Consider the following 19449-nt stretch of genomic DNA (forward strand, 5'->3'; position numbering starts at 1 on the left):
GAGCTTATATTCTTGTGAAAGAGACAATAAGCAATAAGCATGATGAGTAAATGCATTCTCTACTGAGATTAAAGGTTACAAGCACCACAGGAAAAAAAGGAAGAGGAGAGCGAGGTAGAGGAGATTGGGAGTTCTGGAGGCACAGTTGGGATGATGGGAACGAGGTAGTATTACACAGGATCTATTGTCAGAGTAGCTTTTATTGAGGGGATAGGATTTGCATGGGCACATGAGGAGGTGACAGGGAGCCATGTGGACATCTGGAGGAGCATCCAGGTAGAGGGAACAGCCAGTGGAAAGGCTTGAAGTGGTAAGTGTCCTGCATGTTGGATAAACTGCAAGGAGATCAATGTGGCTGGAATGGAGTGAATGGGGGTGGTGAGAATAGGAGGAGATGCGGTCAGAGAGGAAACGGAGCCAAGCCTCACACCCGGAAGGTCACTGAAACAGGAGCCACTGGTGGTATGTGTGGAGGAAAGTGCAGGCAGAGTGGAGGAGAAACATAATTTGAATTACATTCCCTCCTCCCAATTTTTTATTATAGTAAAATACATCTAACATAAAATTTACCATTTTCACTCTTTTTAAATGTATGGTTCAGTGTTATTAAGTGGATTCATAAAGTTGTGCAACCATCACTACCTCCCATCTACAAAACACTCTTCTTGTAAAACTGAAACTCTGCATCCATTAAACAATAACTCCTCATTTCCTCCTCCTCCCAGCACCTGACAATCATCCTCCTCCTTCCTGTGTCTGATTTTGACTATTGTACGTACTTCATGTAATGGAATCAAACAGTATTTGTCTTTTTGTGATTGGCTTATTTCTCAGCACAATGTCCTCAAATTTCATCCATATTGTAGCATGTGTCAGAATTTTCTTTTTAAGGCAGCACAATATTCCATGCATGTAGCATTTTTGCTTATCTATCTGTTGATGGACACATAGTTGTTTCCACATTTTTTGCTATGTAGAGAATGCTGCTATGAACATGGGTTTACAAATATCTCTGAGTTGGGCATAGTGGTGCATGCCTATAATCTCAGAGGCTCAGAAGACTGAGGCAGAAGGAGGATCCCTGGTTCAAAGCCAGCCTCAGCAATTTAATGAGGCCCTAAGCAACTTAGTAAGACCCTGTCTCAAAATCAAAAATAGAAAGGGCTGGGGATGTGGCTCAGTGGTTAAGTGCCCCTGGGTTAATTCACTGGTACCTCACACACAAAAAAAATCTTTGAAACCCTACTTTCAATTCTTTCGAGTTTATACCCAGGAGTTAAATTGCTCAATCATTTGGTTCACTTTTGAAGGACAGTTTTGCCAGACATAGAATTATTGACTACTTGTATTTTTCTTTTGGAAATTTAATATACAAGCTCACTTGCCTTTGGGGCTCCAAAGTTTCTGGATTATAAATCCACTAATAATCATATGAAATCCCCTTATAAATGACAAGTTATTCCTTCCTTGCTGCCTTTAAGATTCTTTGTTTTTGCATTTCAAAATTTTATTATTATGTGTCTAGGTGTGAGTATCTTAGAGTTCATCTTTCTAAAAGTTAACTGAGCTTCTTGATGTTATATTCATGTTTTTCATCAAGTTGGGAAGTTTTCAGCCATTATTCTTTAAATATTATCTCTTCCTTCTTTTCTTGTCTAGAACACCTTAAATGCATATTCTGGTGTGCTAGATTGTGTCCCACAGGTCCCTGGGAGACTGTTCACTTTCTTTAGTATCTTTTCATTTGTTCCTCTGATTTAATAATTTCCTCTGACCTATCTTCAGGTTTACTGATTTTTTCTTAAATCTGTTCTAGTCCATTCTATTCACTGATTCCCTCTACTGAATTTTTCATTTCTGTTTTTCTCTTTGGTTTCATTTTGGCTTTTCTATCTTTTCATTGAAATTTCTGTTTTGTTTACATGTCATTTTCTGAACTTTTTCTATATTGTTCTTTAGTTCTTGGAGTAGCTTAAAGGCAATTGTTTTAAAGTCTTTGTCTAGTATATCTTTCATTAGATCTTTTTGCAGAACAGTTTCTTTTGTCTTCTTTTTCCATGAAATGGATCATACTTTCCTGTTTCATTGTATGCCTTGTGACTTTTTGTTAAAATTTTGATATTTTAATCTAATAATGTGCAACTCTGGAAATCAGAATCTGCCCCCCGCCTTGCCCAGAGTTTTCTGATTTATTTTATTTATTTGAGGAAAAAAAATTAATTGCTGCAAGATATTTCTGTGTCAAGATAAGTTTGAGGTATAAACTTAGGTCTTTGCACATCTTTTTTGAACTAGTGCCTTTCCCTAGGTATCAATTAGTTTCTTTTGAATGTTCTAGTTCTTGATCTCTGATTCCAAAAAGGGGAAAAAATGAAAAATAAAAGAGGGACTAGACCCTCCAAGGCTGAAATTACATCAGTAAATGGCGAAGGGCTTATAGCAAAGGGGAAGTAAAACAGAAATGGCTGCCGGTGTCTGTGGATCTCTGTGATCAGAAGAAGCAAATAGCACACAGATCCTGTCTATTTGGAGGTCTTCTCTGATTTTGCGACCCTCACAACCTGTGTCCAAGCCTCTCTGTGGGCTGAGACTGTGACAGCTGTCAGCCATGGAGCTGGTGCTTGAAGATAGGCAGCTGCTACCACGCTAAGAGCTGTACAATTTACTGTCTGAGCCTTCCCCTGAAAGTTGCAAGCCTCAACGGACTCCAGAATAGGAACATCATATAGATTCTGTCAGTGTAATTCTTACCCAGGTATGGGAAGAGATTACCAGTGCTTCCTAATTAGCCATCATCCTACAATCCTCTCACTCTCTTCCCCAAAATTATGCTTTAAAAGGCTTTCTCTGGTTGCTGTGAACAGGAGAGCAAGAGTAAAGTTAAGGATATTGAGATGATTTCAGTACCAGTTAAGAAATAATAATGGTGATTTAGAACAAATGATAATAATGAAGGTGGTAAGATGTGTTTGATTCTGTACATATGTTAGGCAATTTTTTCATACTTTATGACCATTGTGTAGTTTCTGGCTACAGTGAGATAAATAGACTATCTCACATGACTCCTGATTATTGCTCCAGGCACAATTTTTCAGCCCAAGATTTCACCTATTGCTACAACATAGGTTGGACCACTCACATATCTACAAGATGTACAAAATGCAGCTGGTATTTTTATCTTACTGATAGGCATAGGATCATTATATAGTATGGTTTTCCATATTTCTACACAATACACATACACACACACACACACACACACACACACACACATTCTGTTTACCTCCTTCTTCAGACTTAATGAAACTGATTAATTCCTGACAGAGAATGTAATTGAAACACAAGTTTGTTTTGCAGAAGAAAGGTAACCGATATTTTTCCAACCAGGTCAATAGTCCTTTGTATTTGGCAATCTAGAGAAAAATCAAAATAGCAACAGAAAGATAAATGAAATTTAACAGTTAAGAAATGCTGCTTAGCAAGTGGTGATAAATAACCTCACACTTGGCAGTATCTGACTGGAAGTAGGGGTGTGTTGATTAAAAATCCTAAGTTCAGTGGAAACACAAGATGAAGCTCCTAAAGAAGTGTATGGACCCGTATGGATTAACAAGTTTGGTCTTTCTTCAAAAATTCTTCCGTATTTCTGGGTGAATTTCTTCCAGAAAAGATCTGAGTCTTGATTTACAGAAAAGGTCTCAGTTTATGGTGTCAGGTCATAAACTCTAGTTAACTACTCTATTTAACTTGTTTTGTAAACACACATTATTTCTTACAAGCCTCCACCCTTATCAATTGTACAACATGTACAAAAACACATGCAGACCATTTAGAGTACAGAAGGGATCCCTGAGACGTAGAACCGCTGGAGGAGGAAGGACAAATTTTAACAATTTAAGCTTCATAGTTATTTTAGGGAAACCAAATGTAAGAATTGGAGTAGGGTATCTTCTCTTAGTAACTCAGAGAAAAACAAGGCTTATTATGAGCAGGGCTTAGAGTGACTTTTCTGATCCACAAACCACTGGTAATGCACATGGAAGCCACTGGCTGATCTAAGTCTTGGGAAGAAGAAAGGGGAAACAAGGAGAAGAGAAAGACAATCTAGAAGGAAAAGGAAAAGAAATATATGAAAAGAAAAAAGATGAAGAGGAAAAACTTGCCTCTGGAAAAAAACTGCAGATTGGCACCTTACCTTGATCTGTAGCTGATAATGTGTATCTGATCATACCTGTGTGGACTAGAGATGGCCACTTCGTATCCCACCCATGGCAGCCGTTGCCAATCAATTCCTGGGCTCTTTTTGCTTAAATGTGGCTCAAGGTTTTTCTCAGCATAGTATTCCAAACATCTGCTACCCCCAAATCACAGTAGACATGAGAGATGAATTCCAATTGCTAATAATGGACTAGAATATAAAGTAAAGAATTCACCAGAAATTGCTTGCCTGAGGTGAGAGTGTAAAATGTTTACCTGGTTTGATGCTGTTTTTTCTACTCACCTGCTTTCTGGTTTCTTTCAATCGTTCTCTAATCTCCTTCTTCCCTTCTCTCTCCCAATCCCTGCTTCAAATACAACTCTCTCTCTTCCTCGGCCCCAAACCCTCTGCCATCCTAGGCTCCTACTCACCAAGTCACGAGGTATTTCTGGCCACAAGTTCCACTGAGATTTTTCAACAAGATAAAATGGGGTCTGACCAAAGACCTGTAAAAGAAAGCTAGGAAACAGCCAAAGAGCAAGAGCTTCTCTTCCTATTCATGACATGCTCCTGCGGCCACAGAGGAAGACAGGCTCTGCTGTCTTCCTGTTTGAAGGGACATTAATTCTTAAATTTGCTACACCGGATCAATGTACCCTGCACAAAAAGACTTCGAATAGAGAGAATTGCAATATTCATTCATCTTTTGACTGCATCCTGCCTTGGGCCTAGGGGCTATTGCTTATGTGCAAAGCCAAAAGCCCTTGATATGAGAACACGTTACACTGTGGGTTGCATCATCCCCTTCCCTCATGAACTTAGCTCAAGCCAAGTTCTAAAACCTTTTCCTAATGAGAAGTAGCTTTGGATTTACCTAAACTCTTGAACTGGAGAAAGTAGAGAGGACTGAAGATATGAGGAGGACTAGGGGTAAAAATTACATGCTGAGGCTTTGAGAGCATCCCAATTCTAAGCTACTATTCTCTGTTGTCGAGCATGGGGGAGGGATTATCATCTGGGAACTGATGGGAAAAGGCTTCTATGCTTATATCACAGGGAAACTATGGGAATTAAATGGTAGACATGTTGACAGGAGTGTTTGACACGAAACACGACTGTCTCTCCATACACCACAGCTGCCTAAATGGCCAGGACTTCATCTTACACTCTTGGCTGGAACGCCACCTTCCCACATCACTCTGTTTCTAGAAACTTGTCTTCATAAATTGGGTGATTAATGTGTCTTAAGATTACTTGGTCCCAGCAGCTCCAGAGCCTGGGGCAGGAGGATGGCAAGTTCAAGGCCGGCCTCAGTAACTTAGGCCCTAAGCAACTTAGTGAGACCCTGTCTCAAAATAAAAAATAAAAAGGGCTGGGATGTGGCCCAGTGGTTAAGTGCCCCTGGGTTAAAAAAAAAAAATTACTCAGGAAAGCTTTAATTAAGACAGTGGCAAAGGTATTAGCGTGTTTGAGGATCACCTGAAAGTCCCACTCATGGAGATCCCTCTTCCTCCTCCCTCCTTTTCAAATCATGTTGGCCGCTGCCATCTTACTTTCTCTCCTCTGTCTGTGAGGCCTTTTCTTGCTACTCAACCCCCTAGTCTTTCCCCCCACTTCTTTATCCATCCCTCCTGCTCCACCTTCTGCCCCTGGTCAGTTCTCCGATATCCACTCCTAAGATTTGGCTTGGTCAGCTTCTCCTGACTCTTCAGGAAGAATGGCCTCCCTGCTCCATGTACTGCTCTCCCGCTGCCTCCTAAAAGTCTCCATTACGTCACTCGTAACTTAAATACTAGTCTCTCACTTTAGACTGGGAGCTCCTTGAGGACAGGGATGGTGCATTAATATGTACATCCCCCAAACTAATCCCAGTGGCTGGTACAGAGTAACCACTCAGTAACTGAGATAATACAGTGGTTTCTCCGCTTGTCTGAAATTTCACCTTTTAACAGATGACATCCAGTGGGAAAGGGCGTGCAATAAGATGAACCACAATTTATAAGATGCCAGCATCCAAAAAAGATGTAGGATGAGCTCAGGTTTGGGTTTTAGTTGGATTTTGAGGTTTGGCTAAGTTACATAGCCTGAGGACATACAGTTTGGTTTTAGTCCACAACTTAAAGGCTGCATGCTAAACACCTGGTAAGGGAAGTAGAACAGAATGAATAATCCTTAGTCCTTGTCCTGAAGGAATTCACAATCTCACACTCCAGTGGGACACAGACATGTGTACACATGCAACACAAGACAGCTGCAGATTGCCAAGGGGAACAGAGGCAGGAGAAGTTCCACCAGGAGGTCCCAGCTCTGAGGGCCTAGGAATTCCCTAAGAACAGAATTTAAGCGGAGATTGGAAGAGAGGTTTGGAGGTGGGGGATGGCGGGTGCACTCAGCCAGTGTAAAACAGCGGTCACTAGAGCACTGGGTATCAGCAGCTGATGTGAGGGGAGGTGACTCTGGACAGTTAAGAGGCAGTTAAGGAGGCTGAGCCTTGAAAACTTGGTTGTATTAATATTAGGGAGCTCCCGGAGATTGTAGAGGGGGTCCTGGTTCATATTTATTGGCTCAAATTGGAAAAGTTTGCATTTGATAAGGAACTTAGTAAAAAACAAAATAACAAAAGGGCACTTAGCTCAGTGAGGTTTATTATTCAGCTGTCAATAAAACATTTGAACTTAAGTCTGACAATGCTTACCGGGAGAGAAAGAAATGTATTGAAAAAGTCAGCAAAGATTTCATCCTCCAGCAGAATTATAAGATTTGTAGAATGGAGTATCTCTATATGGGGAGAGAGAGAAAAAAACGAAACAAAACCATGACCAGGACTGCATTCATGTTGGGAAAACGAAGATAATTTCCCATGGCTGAATCTCAGCACGATGACCTCCATTAGGGTCATCCACTCGGCTCCTCCTTCTCCAGGACTCTCCCATGTCACCTGCTTACATACTCCCAGCTGAGGGAGCACACGGCCTCACAGGGCTGCCCATTCCATTTGTGAAGAGAGAAAACATTAGGAAGATTTTCCTTCAGTGAACTGCCTTCTATTTTGGGAAATTCTACAATTCATCTAAGTCCTCTTACATGACAGCACTTCCAATATTTATAAAGACACCACAGCCTCAGGCTTACCTTCAGCTTCTCTGCCTGGTCACTAAGTTCTTCAGCCCGTTCCTCCTCATGTGGCCTCCTTTCCATCAGGCTCCTCTCTCACGGGTGGGAATGGCACCCACAACCCAAGCCCTGAAGATGCTTCCCAGGGCAGAGGAGAAGTGAACTATTGCCCATGTGGCATGTTGCATTAGTGTGGCCTGAAACGGAGCCAGCTTGGGAGCTCTCACACTGCACCATTAGCTCCACCATACTTTATTTAATAGGATCACTGTCAGAAACCAGGGGCAGGAGTTTACTTGTGCTGCAGTCAAATTTCAGCTGGTTAGTTTGGGACCAGCGTTACAAGCTGGTAAGAGCTTTCCTGAATCTTGGTTTGGTGGTGCAATTTATTTATTAAATTCTCAGGTTTGATTATTATTTTGTCTAAGTTAGTCAGAGGATATATTGAATGTCAAGAAAAACTAAACATGGAGACCCTAAGTGGACTAGGGACCTAAGTTTATTCCAATTCATCGTCTACACTCTTTAGAGCCCAATGTTCAACTAGAGAGTAATAAGATAATTGTCATCTAAAGGGCCATATCCATCATACCCAAAGTGCATAATAAAAGACTATAAAACCAACAATCGAAATCTGGTAGACTATCAGTCTAGTTAAGCGTTTGGTGAGGTGAGTGCCACCCCCCACCATCACTACCGTGCAGTTTTGATAACGTGAGAAGACCATTTACCTCCATCACCTTTCCTGATAACACCAAGTGATCAAGGCCTTTGAATAATAGAAATAGAAACCCAGACAATCAAACGCTACTATGAGCAGGGAGCTGGGGCCACTCTTGCTTTCTGTTCTACAGATAGTCTCCCCGCCCCCTTCAGTGCTGTCCACATGTCTGCCTTCCCCATTTCTTCATTCTGTGTTTCCATTTTCTTCTGTTCTGTATTTCACATGAACTTTCTCGGGTCTCTCTCACCAGCTCTCTGCTCTTCTTTTTATGAGCATTCTCTGGCTGATTTATCCTATGACACATAAATTATTCCAAAATTTGAGTTCTTGCCCCAGACTTCTCTTTGGCTCTAGTTGTAAATATCCAATGAGCTGTGGGGACTTCTCTACATACACATCCACAGCAACTCCAAAATGTTCAAAATGTCCAGGTTCCCAACATGCCCCCTTTCCTATATTCCCAGTCTCAGTTACTGTAATCATCACTAATTCAATTATCTACATCCAGAAAACCGAGATTCATCTTTTCTCCTCTCTCTTTCTCTCTTGCTCCATCTCTCTTCTCATTACACCACCACATCCAATGGTGATCTGTTCCATGGTTTCTCCCCTGAATTTATTTCTGGAATCTGGTTCCATAGGGTCATTCTCTTATTTCAGATGTCTATCATCTCTCTCTCAGACTACTGCATCAGTCTTCTTAAGTGGTTTCCCTGGTTCCAGTCTCTTCCTTCCTCATCCATGCACTACCACCATAATATGTTGATGTTACCATTTTTAAAACTCTTCAAAGAGCCTTCAATGTCCTAAGGTAAAGTCTAAGCACTGGAGCTTCGCCCTGTCTGGCTGTTGCCTCCTAGGCTCATCTCCCACCACTGCACACCATGCCGCCTCTCTTTTCCAAGCCAAAACCAAGACATCGTTATTTCCTGAATATGGTAGGTACTCAAATTTCAAACTCCATGTCTTTGTTCCCGCCTTCCCATTGCCTAAAATGTTCTTTCAACTCCAGCCAGCTTCACAAATGACTAGATACCATCAAGAACTGATTTACATATTATCTTGGTGACCAAGAATGGTAGAATCTACCACAGTGGTGGAACACGATGACAATTGACAAGCCATGTTGTTTCATCCATTGACGTATCTTCTTCCTTTGAGTCTCTGAGAGGAGCGACTTCGTCTTCTCATCCTGCCCTAGGCACTTAAAATGTTCGCACATTATCCAAGTCTGTAAATGCTGAATGAATCATTCTTTCAAGAGCTGATCTTTAATCTTCTGGGATTTGTTTGTTTCTCTGTCATTTATAAAGCCTAATTTGCATTTCCTGAATAAGTAGGTTATTGAGACTGTCTGCAAGCAGAACAGTGGGGTTTGGCAGAAATTTCTCAATGGATGGTTTTCCTTATCTACACACACTCTGGAGTCCACGGAGGCTTTGATGGTAGGGCTCACCACTCACAAAGTAGTCTTAACGAGGTAAGGGAACAAGGCTGCCCACATTTGCCTTCCCATTTTCTTCATTCCTTTTTTGCCATTTTCTTCTGTTCTGGATTCAGACTTCCTAATAATTGGAGAAGGGCTTTTGTGTTCATTCCAAATCATAATATTGACTTGGCACAAGAAATCACTGGATGATCCCAACCCCATGCAATCTGTCTCCCTGGAGGAGGTAAGGTACATGGAGGGCCAAGCTATACTTGACTCTCTCCTCTAGGCTTAGTTGTCTCATGAACAAGGCCCTGTCCTATCCTTAACATCTAGTAGCAGAAGTAGGAAGGGGCAGGAGAGAAAGAGGAGGAAAACAAAGATGCACTCCAATGAACTGGAAAGGCAAGTGGTTTGCCTCGAGGGCTTACAGTCTTGGAGACATCTCTCTCAGACACTCACCAGTGTTTCTCATGTTGCCTTGCTTTTCCTGCCACTGTGATTTGTTAGAAACAGAATTAGCCTGTAGTCAACAGCAACCCACCCCTTGTGAACACACAGTGTCACTTCTGAGGAGTTCCAGATTCCATTGGCGGGGGCCTACTTATATCTGATGGAGACCACCATCTGAAGGCAAGTTTTTTTCTTACTTGATTTTCTGGATTCCTTTGAATGTACCAGAGTCATCCTGGACTTGGTCCATGCTCTTTTGTGTGCATTGACAGGTTCTTTCTAAGTGTGTCCAAGCCCTCTTCAGTACTCCATCCTTTCCTACCTTATGGTGATATTTTTGCATGACTCACTTCAGTTCCCACGGACCTATAAACTGTTATACTAGAGGTAATTGTAATAAGGAATGTCTCCTGGATGTTCTGCACCCTTAAGACAACTTTCAAAGGACTTGACCTTCCTTGTCTCTAAAAGGTTTTGAAGCAGATGCTTGATCTTTTCATCCACTCTTTGTTTCTCTGGTCCTCTTCTGATAAAAGTGAAAGACCATCAGCCCTATAAACCCTAATAATTTAGGCAGAAACTTTTTTTTTCTCCCAAACTTTAGAGAATGGAGTTGTTCAATGTTATACTTATGAGAGGACTTAAAGAACTCTAAAGTTCTAGAATTGTTGGGAAGCTTATATAATGTTTAAATCCTTGTTCCATGGGGTGGGGGGAGGGTTGAATAAGATTTTGGAAGTTGAAAGGAATGTTAATAATGAATTGCCAATAAAACATTACTTACATTTGAAAAGTTATTATATTTTCTTTAGTATATATAAAGACCAGATACTGTTAAATTATTTCAAAAATGAGAAGAGATTCTTCTTGATGTTTTACTTGTTGCAGATGGGCTCATAGTCTACTGTATTTCTTCAATCTATTATCACCTTATCCATTAGTCATTGTAACACAAAGATCTTGAGGGAGTTCAGAGTAAAGCTCTGGTGGTTCTTAATATCAGTTTATTTCTTGGAATATCATCTCCTCTTGGAAAAGGCTCTCACAACCTCAGCAAAAGAAATAAGAGTTGTGGTCTCTTCCAAAATTAATGGCGCACACACAGTAGCGATATGTACTCGTATTCTGTGAGGTGTTGTGCTCTCAGGCTGGTCTTCAATTAAGCTGTGTGAAGCTACTCTCTAGCCCTAAGTGCTGCCCACCACCTTCCCTACAGCTCAAAAAGGCTGACTGTTGGAGACATTAACAACCAAATGATGGTCACACCAACAATGGTAAGGATGAGAAGAGGCTTGAAGTACATAATGATTGCATGTCCCTGTGACCTTTTTAGGACCTTCTAGTTCCCAAAAGAAGAGTACCAGAAGTCTCCCAAATTTGTGTGATAATAAGAATTATGGGGGCACTTGTTAAAAACATAAATTACCAGGTCCTTCCCCTGGAAATTCTGTTGGAAGGACTAGGGTTGAGTTCAGGCGTCTGTCTATGTGTTTCACAAGTACCCCAGATAATTATTGTTATCAGGAAAACATGGGAAACAATGTTTTTAAAATTAGATAGACCTGACTTCACATCTCAGCTGTGAGATTTACTGGGTGTATCAGATTCAGGTTGAAATGATTTCCCAAAATGCTGAGGGTCTTCTTACTCCAGGAGTTACTTTGAAAATGGTAGCAGATCTCTTTGGCAAATATTAGGAGACTAACAATAACACAAAAATATGACTTTTCTTCCTCATGGTAAACATGCTTTCTTTTTGAGAGCTTCTAGGGTCTTGACTCACAACTGCAAAATAGATACTGGACCTGATTCACTGTCACAATGGCTTCTTTCAGTTTCCTATTTGTTAATTAATTCTCTATTTATTGAGCACTTCCCTGTATGACAGAAAATTTTCTAGATGTTTTGGATGTGTCCGTGAGTAAACCAGTCAAAAATACTTACCTTTATAGAGCTACTAAGCGTCCCATTTTCCTCCTCAAGATGAAAAGTTCTGCGTGGAGGGTCTGGTTGCTGGCCCTTACTACCAGGGCCAAGAGGGGGACTATCATACTCCCTGTGGCATCCACAGTAGGAGACAGTTCTTCTTGAAAGTCACACAATGATTTTTAAAATATCAAATAGAAAGGGTAGTCAGAGAGTGAGTGACCCAGAGGTTTTCACACACACACACACACACACACACACACACACACACACACACACACTTCTATCTCATAGATTAAATTCTGTGCTTATTCATGTCTACACATTTGAGCTTAATAGGAAACAGATGCAGGTGATGTTTACTGATTGCTTATGTGCTTTTCCTGCTTTCCTCCTCATCCCTCCATCACTTCCCTTAAATTGATATAATTCAATACCAAATGGAGATGAAGTGCCCCTTCCAGTCTCATGTGGAAATAACTCCCTCTGGTGGATGGTGGGAAACACTACATCTTTCTCTCCAAAAACTACTCTAATTTGGAGACTTTGATTTTTGTTTTTCCCCAAGTTAATCTTCAGCTGGTTTTTCTTTCTCAAGTGTTTAGGAATAATTTCCAAGTGCTCATACCTAATTAACACAAAGCACACAGAAAAACCCTTATCGTCAGAACAGTAGGCCCACCTATTCCGCCACTGTATCAGATGTTGGCTATGGTTCTTTGTGGCTTTGAGACCCCTGCTGATACTGCTAATATTTAGCATTTTTCCCTGAAGGTATGTGATTTGAGACATAATAATATTTGGGGGCATCAATTTTCTACAAGCGATGAATTCATCAGTTATTTAAAAGAACTTCAAAAGCACTAAAAATGGGACAGTTCTGCAGCTTCTGTATCCCTTCAACTGTCATCTTTGCAGGGAGATAAAATCTTGAAATACTAATATTATGTCCTGGCTTCTCATCCCTTGTACGCGGCTTTTCTCCTGTTTAGTCAGAGATTTCACTTCATGAAGAGGTTGGGTTGTAATAGCAAGAGTCAATTTTTTAAAGTTTAAAAAAATCCAAAATATGCTCTTAAGATGAGAGAGAGAGGGGGGTGGGGGGAGGGAGGGGGAGGGAGAGACCCCTGAGTGGAGAAGAAAATAGTTTTTGTCATTTCAGTAAGAAAGAAAGAATAGAGGACAAGCAGATCTCCTGTCACCCCAGTTTCAAGGCACCAGAGGAGGATCAAGCAGGCCAGAGAAAGGGAGCTATGAGGCTGGGCCAAGGCCTCGGAGGATGTCCAAGGTGCGGGGGAACAAGGTATGGGAACCAGAGGTGACAACCAGGAAGAGGGCAGAGCCCCATTGGTTCCTAGGATGAGGGGGAAGCATAGAAGCTAACTTATGTTCTATTTCCACACCTGGGTCCTCTGTTAGTCTCCACTGGACAGGAATGTGGTTGCCGGATGATCCCACTGATGCAGGTATGAACCATCCACGGAGCTGGTCACACGCCACATGTCCAGCACATGCTAAGACCTGGCTGAGTCTTATCTAAAGATCCCAGATTCCTTCCCCCTCCACAATTACAGGCTGTTCACAGCCCCCAAAACCACAGGGTGAAGGTCCTTCCCAACAACTCACTCCTTTTGCACCCTGATTTTTGAACAAGAAAATTAACAAGGAAGTGTAGGACCAGAACCAAAGGACACATCTAGTTCTCCCAGGAACCAGAACAACAAAGGAAATGGGAAGGATGGTGAATGCTCTGGAATCCCTGACCCAGCCCCACTTTGTCCTGACCAGATGATTTAGACTTAACCACGAGTGAGGAAAACTTGATAAAGTCTTGATAGCCTATGGTTCCCAATAATTTTGGTTCTACCCTTCACAATTCCAGCCTCCGACACCCAGCAATGGCACTGTGTGACACAGAAAAATGTCTAGCCTCCTTAAGCTACTTTCTTAACCCTTTTGAGTTTTAGATAATATTCACCTACAAACTTCATTGACACGAGAGTTGTGAGGATTAAAAAAAAAAAAGCATCAAGAAGAAATAAGCCATTGGATTTTATTATATAGGAGAATCACAAAAGAGTGGGTCCTGGCAAATCTACTACTTGGAACTTGATTCCCAAGTGTGCAGAGCAGTGGGTGACATGCCTGGAGGGAGAGTCTGACAGTACTAGAGGAGGCAGTGCGGGGGAGAACCCCTGGAGGCAGTCGAGCCCTTGGAGCCCTCTCTGTGAGTAGGGTGCTGCTCTGTTCTTCTAGATGTCACTGTGCAAGAAGCTGCAAAAGGGTCTGACTTTCTGCTTGATAAATCACAAAGTAATCAAAATAAAGAACTCAAAAAGAGTTCTGAATTCTATTTAGTCAAAACATGATTTCATAGTATCATCATGAAAGAGATCCAGAACCAGAAAGAATGGACGTGGGGTTATTATGGTTATTATGTTGGGTAAATTATTATTATGTACTAAATTTGACTGTGGTGGATATTCCATGTGGTGGAGTGAGGGATATTTGTAAAAAGTTTCACAAGCAGGATATAGAAAATTTCTTTAATGTTCTCATGGGAGGGGAGTGGGCGATACAGAGAGGTGCAGGGCAAGCAGGTACCGCAGCAGGAGCTGAGGAGGGAAAAGCTTGGGGAGTTGAGAGGGGAGGTCTTAGTGGCAGGACTCTTATTCCGTTCACCTTTCCTCTATGCACTGTTCAAATAAGGCTGAGAGAAGCCAGAAGGGAGAGGGCGCTCGTCCATTCCAGCAGAGTCTGTGGCTTCAAGGTAGGACCCCCATGAAGGAAGGACACCAGATTCTGCTTTCCTGGCCGCTCACCTCTCACAACTTCTCATCCAGACATCTTGGAGTGTGAAGGCCACAGGGCACCACCAGGGGGCGCATCCAGGTTCAGTCTTTAATAAAAATGTAGCAATACCACAAAAAAGAGAAGCCATAGATCCAGATCATCAAACTGGCATTGAAGACCACATGCCAGCAGAAGAAAGTGGTGGCAAACGCTATGTCATTTCTGTCATCATCCATCCATTTATAGCCAGAGATTGGCTTGAACAACATGAAGCCTATCTGTACCAACCAAGAGCCTGTGATCATGTACAAAAAGGCCTTCATTGTCCATATCAGCATGGCATTGGGAGCCCAGAGCTCTGCAGTCACTACCACTGTTAGCAGGAACATGGCCTGGGTGAGCAGGATGTGAAACTGCAGTTCTACTCCTTCTGTGTCCTGCATGTGAGACACCATCAGGGGCAGAAACAGAAATATGCCCAGGGCTTGGGTGCCTTGCTCCAGAGCCACACACCTCTGGGGCATCAGGTTCTGGCTCACCATATCTGCACACCCCGTCAGGAAGAAGGTCAAATAGAGAGTGAGGTGCTGCCACTGTTTGCGGTACATAAAGTCTCTCTGGTGATACATCTTGCTGATAAGAACCAGCTGTCCATGAACGCTGTTCAACTCTTGGGCTACTAAAATGAAGGCACTTAGGATCTTCATCGGGCCAATGTAATATATCTGCCGTAGCTTTGCCCATCTTCCTTTGTCCCAAGGACGACATGGTGGATATTGGACACGGGAGTTGCAGATCAAGGCCCTAGAGACGAGCTGCGCCTGGTAAAGTCCATAGAGGAACAGAGACAGCCCTGGGTACAGATGACCCTCAAAGCCTCCCATGGAACTGAAGGCGGGTGAGCCCAGAGGCAGAAGCCAAATGTTCAGGGATGGCCTTTCTCTCGGGGCCCTGGAGTGTGGAGGGAGCTGGGTGAAGCTTATATTGCCCACCCAGCCCACCACATCCACACACAGAAGGGAAGTGGTTGTGGAGGAGGGCCTAACTGTTGGGGTGGGTGTCTTGGTTTCCGTCCTGGCCTTCTGCTGTGGTTCACTGATAGCCACCTAACCGTTGACAATGAAATGAGCATGTCCTCCAGCACAAAGCCTGGGCCTCTGTATGGTCGAATCCTCTGCAGAAGGGCCCTCCTTCCTCTCCACCTGCTGTCCTTGATCCCAGGGCCACCTTCCTTACTCCCCTCCTCTTAAGTCTATTCAGGCTACAAAATAATAAATACTATCAATGATACCAGTATCAAAATACCACAAACCGTGTCGCTTATAAACAACAGAAGTTTATTTCTCACATTTCTGGAGGCTGGAAGTCCAAGATCAAGATGCCAGCAGATTTTGTGGCTGGTGAGGACCTGCTCCCCCACGGATGGCTCTTTCTTGCTGTGTCCTCACACTGTAGGAGAGACAAGCTGTTCACTGGGCTCTTTTATGAGGGCACTAATACCATTCAAGGGGGTTCTGCCCTCGTGACCTAATAACCCCCTAAAGGTCCTACTTCCCAATACCATATCTGGGGGTAAGGATTTCAATAAATGAATTTTGGGGAACACAAAATTCTGATCACAGCACCTCCAAATTCACAGGACATAAGGAAGAACCCAAAGAAGGCATAGCAAACAGAAAATGTAGGGCACAGTCCTTAAGATTCCTTACATGTTGTTGTTAGATTATGTATTCTGTGCACGTATGAATGGGTAACAGAAAATCCCAGCAGTATCTACAACTATAATGCACCAATAAAAAAACTGTGGGAAGAATAAAAGATTCTTTACCATATAACCTTGTATAAACATGATGTCCACATGCAGTCCTCTAGATATAGACCTTTGTAAGAGCCACACATGAACCTATGGAGTGCCCAATTATCCTGATGTAATCTCAAGATTGCCAGAAAAATGTTCATTCCTAAGAATGTCTCTTTGCTGATCTCCAGAGAGAACTTGGATGCTACCATCTGAGATTCCTTCCTTTGGATTAAAGCAATGTTTTTCCAAGTTAAAATGCAGGTGGATGGGTTCTACTCAGAACTCTTACTCAGAATTTCTGAGGGTGGTGTTCTGCAATGAGCATTTCAGTAAGCACCTGAAAGTGATTCTTCTGGAGACAACGTGTCCTACACGTCAGACACCACTGGGGACATCTAAATTTTCAGATGCACAGAACAAAATGTTAAGCATTGGTGAGAGAGAAAGCTCATTAAGCTAGTAACTTATTGTGAATTCGTTTTCAAATATTTCTCTTTTGAAATTTGCATTTATTTAGAATGTAATGGTCATATTCTGTTTCATGACAGCCAACCAAGTATAGGGGATATCTCAAATTTTGTTTCACATAGATCTTACATATTTCCATTTTTGTTGGTAAACTATGTTTTTATTTTTGCTGCTGTAGATAGATCTATTTTATTTTATAATTATTATTGATATAAGAACCTATAATTTTGTATTGATCTTCATATTAATCATTTTGTCAGGTTGTCATATTGTTCTAATTTTCAAATAACTTTATATAGTCATATCATCTGCCAAGAAAAACATTATCTCCTTTTAGATATGCTTTTGCCTTTCTTTTGTATTTTCTGTATGATCCTATATATAAAGTTCAAAAACACACAAAACTAAATAACAAAAAGTGTGGAACTCTAATCAAAATTCAGGAGAATGGTTACTTCTGAGAGGGGAAGAATAAGAAAGACTTGAGAGGGACACAAAAAACACTGAAAATAATGAGAATGTTTTTCTGGTCTTGGAGTTAGTGGTGTACATAGGAGTATTGTGTCACAACTTATATGTGTCCTATAAATGCTATTACACACTCAATATTAAAATTTTAAATAAAGAAATAAGAGAACTACTAAGTAGCACTATGTGGGTGAGTGAGACTCAATATCTAACAAGTCTACTTTAAGGTGAAGAGTTTGGAAGATAACTGTAGAGGGGCTTCCTCAAATGCTAAAGTGATTTTTATTTTTATTTTTCTGTACCAGAGATTGAACTCACAGATACTTAACCATTGAGCCACATCCCCAGCCCTTTTGAATGTTTTATTTAGAGACAGGGTCTCGCTGAGTTGCTTAGGGCCTCACTGAGTTGCTGAGGCTGGCTTTGAACTCACCATCCTCCTGCCTCGGCCTCCAGAGCCAGGGGGATTACAGGCATGCACCACCTTGCCCAGCTAAAATTTTATCTAGATCATCAACTCCTATTATATGTACTATTCTATGACAAGCTTTTCTTTTTTCTCTGTCAGTCATATAATGTGTTGGAGAAAGAATTATTTTGTTACATAGAGGTGTTTTTTATTTAATTTTTTTTCTTTATCCAGATCCTTATTGATAGACATATTAGTCTTTTTCTTCTTAAGGAACATTGGTGCGTGAATTTTCTTCTTAGGGTAGACAGCCATAAGTGAAATTTCCAGGTCATGGACTGTGTGTGTTAGCTCTCATCACTATAACAAATACCACAGTCCCACCAACTTCCAATAGTGCCACAGGCTGGGGACTAAGCCTTTAACACAGAGGCCTTGGGGGACACTCCAGATCCAAACTGCAGCATAAACTATTCTGTTTTTGTTTGTTTGAATAGATAGTGACAAATCTCCCCTCACAGTGGGATACTGATTTTTCACTTGCCCTCGTGACCTTTAAATCAATAAGTTCTCTGGATTCTCCTTCCCCAGCAGATCTTCCAGGGGTTCCCTCCACTCCTACCCGCTTTCCTTGCTCAGGCATCAGCAATTCGGCCCTACTGAAAGGTCTCCCATCCTCCTCTATTCCCACCCTACTGCAGCCAGGTGAGCTTTGGGACAAGGGAGCTAATCATTCCATTGGCTAATTTCAATTCTCCAGTGGAATCCTACTGCCTCAGAGGCAAGATTCGTGCCCTTAGTTTTGTGCTTAGGCCTGGTCTCATTCCAGCCCCCCTTACATGTAGCAGAAGCTCTAGTTCAGCCTGGAATGGTCTTCCTGTTCCCCATCCATTCTCTACCTGGAAAACTTACTCTTCCTCATTTTTCCTTTGAGCCTCGGTTAAAGATGGCCTCCTCTCCGCTGGGCAGGGTACTTTTCTGTACAAAATAAACACATCTCAGTCATTATATTTTCCAAGCCATGGTTTGTTTGCTAGAAATGTTTAAAGTCAGAGACTATATCTTACTATTTTTTTTTTAAATTTAATCTATCCCTGTGCCTGGCAGTGCTCAATGCCTGTCTGATAGATGCGTGAGTAAATTAGTGCACTATCAGGTGAACACAAGGTCTCCACCATAAAAGACTTTCTAATCTAGTTATGAAGACAAAACAGACACATACAAAAGATGTCAGGTCACTAATGCTAAGTGCTAAGTGACAAACGAGTGGAACAAATGACTAGAGCCATGGGATTAAAAGAGAGATCTCATCCTAACTGTACAAGTCAGGGCAAATATGACCATTCACAGTTAATGGCTGGAGAAACTCTAACATGTAAATTCAGATCTTATCTTTGGCCCCATTGTCCATGGGCACAGAGAGGCAGAATGAAAGGGTGTGGTTGACCTGGCATAATTTTAACTTCTCAGCAGAAATACAGACATTCTTGCATAAACCAATGTTTCTCAACACTTTTTTCGTTTTTTTTTTAATTGTTGCATAATAATTGTACAGAATAGTGGATTCCACTGTGGCTTATTCATACACTTATATAACATAACTTGATTAATTGCACTCCTCAATACCTCCCCTTGCCTTCCCCTCCTCCTTTTCCTAGACCCCTTC

General features: G+C 41.7%; 2 protein-coding genes across 23 annotated transcripts in view; both read right to left on the reverse strand.

The window, feature by feature from the left end:
- Rgsl1 (regulator of G protein signaling like 1) overlaps positions 1-3689 on the reverse strand; it is a 41786-nt gene extending 38097 nt beyond the window's left edge. For all 4 annotated transcript variants that reach the window (XR_011704000.1, XR_011703999.1, XM_071600241.1 and 1 more), the window contains exon 1: positions 3284-3689. The gene's annotated coding sequence lies outside the window, so the exon portion shown is untranslated. The remainder of the gene's footprint in view (positions 1-3283) is intronic.
- Positions 3690-6894: 3205 nt separating this feature from the next.
- The window catches only part of LOC114092350 (transmembrane epididymal protein 1-like), a 65432-nt gene continuing 52877 nt past the window's right edge, over positions 6895-19449 (reverse strand). For 14 of the 19 annotated variants that reach the window (XM_071600256.1, XM_071600251.1, XM_071600255.1 and 11 more), the window contains 3 exons: positions 18696-18761; positions 15986-16086; positions 14377-15898 (listed from right to left, as the gene is read on the reverse strand). In XM_071600256.1, coding sequence (XP_071456357.1) covers positions 14739-15521 — 783 coding nt within the window. In that variant the 5' untranslated portion in view covers positions 15522-15898; positions 15986-16086; positions 18696-18761 and the 3' untranslated portion in view covers positions 14377-14738. Of the gene's footprint in view, positions 6977-14376; positions 15899-15985; positions 17667-18682; positions 19444-19449 lie in introns of those variants that run through there. The other 5 variants (XM_071600248.1, XM_071600244.1, XR_011704001.1 and 2 more) reach the window with 4 other exon arrangements.

Source organism: Marmota flaviventris, chromosome 12 (assembly GCF_047511675.1).
Source record: "Marmota flaviventris isolate mMarFla1 chromosome 12, mMarFla1.hap1, whole genome shotgun sequence".
NCBI classification, from domain to species: Eukaryota; Metazoa; Chordata; class Mammalia; order Rodentia; family Sciuridae; genus Marmota; species Marmota flaviventris.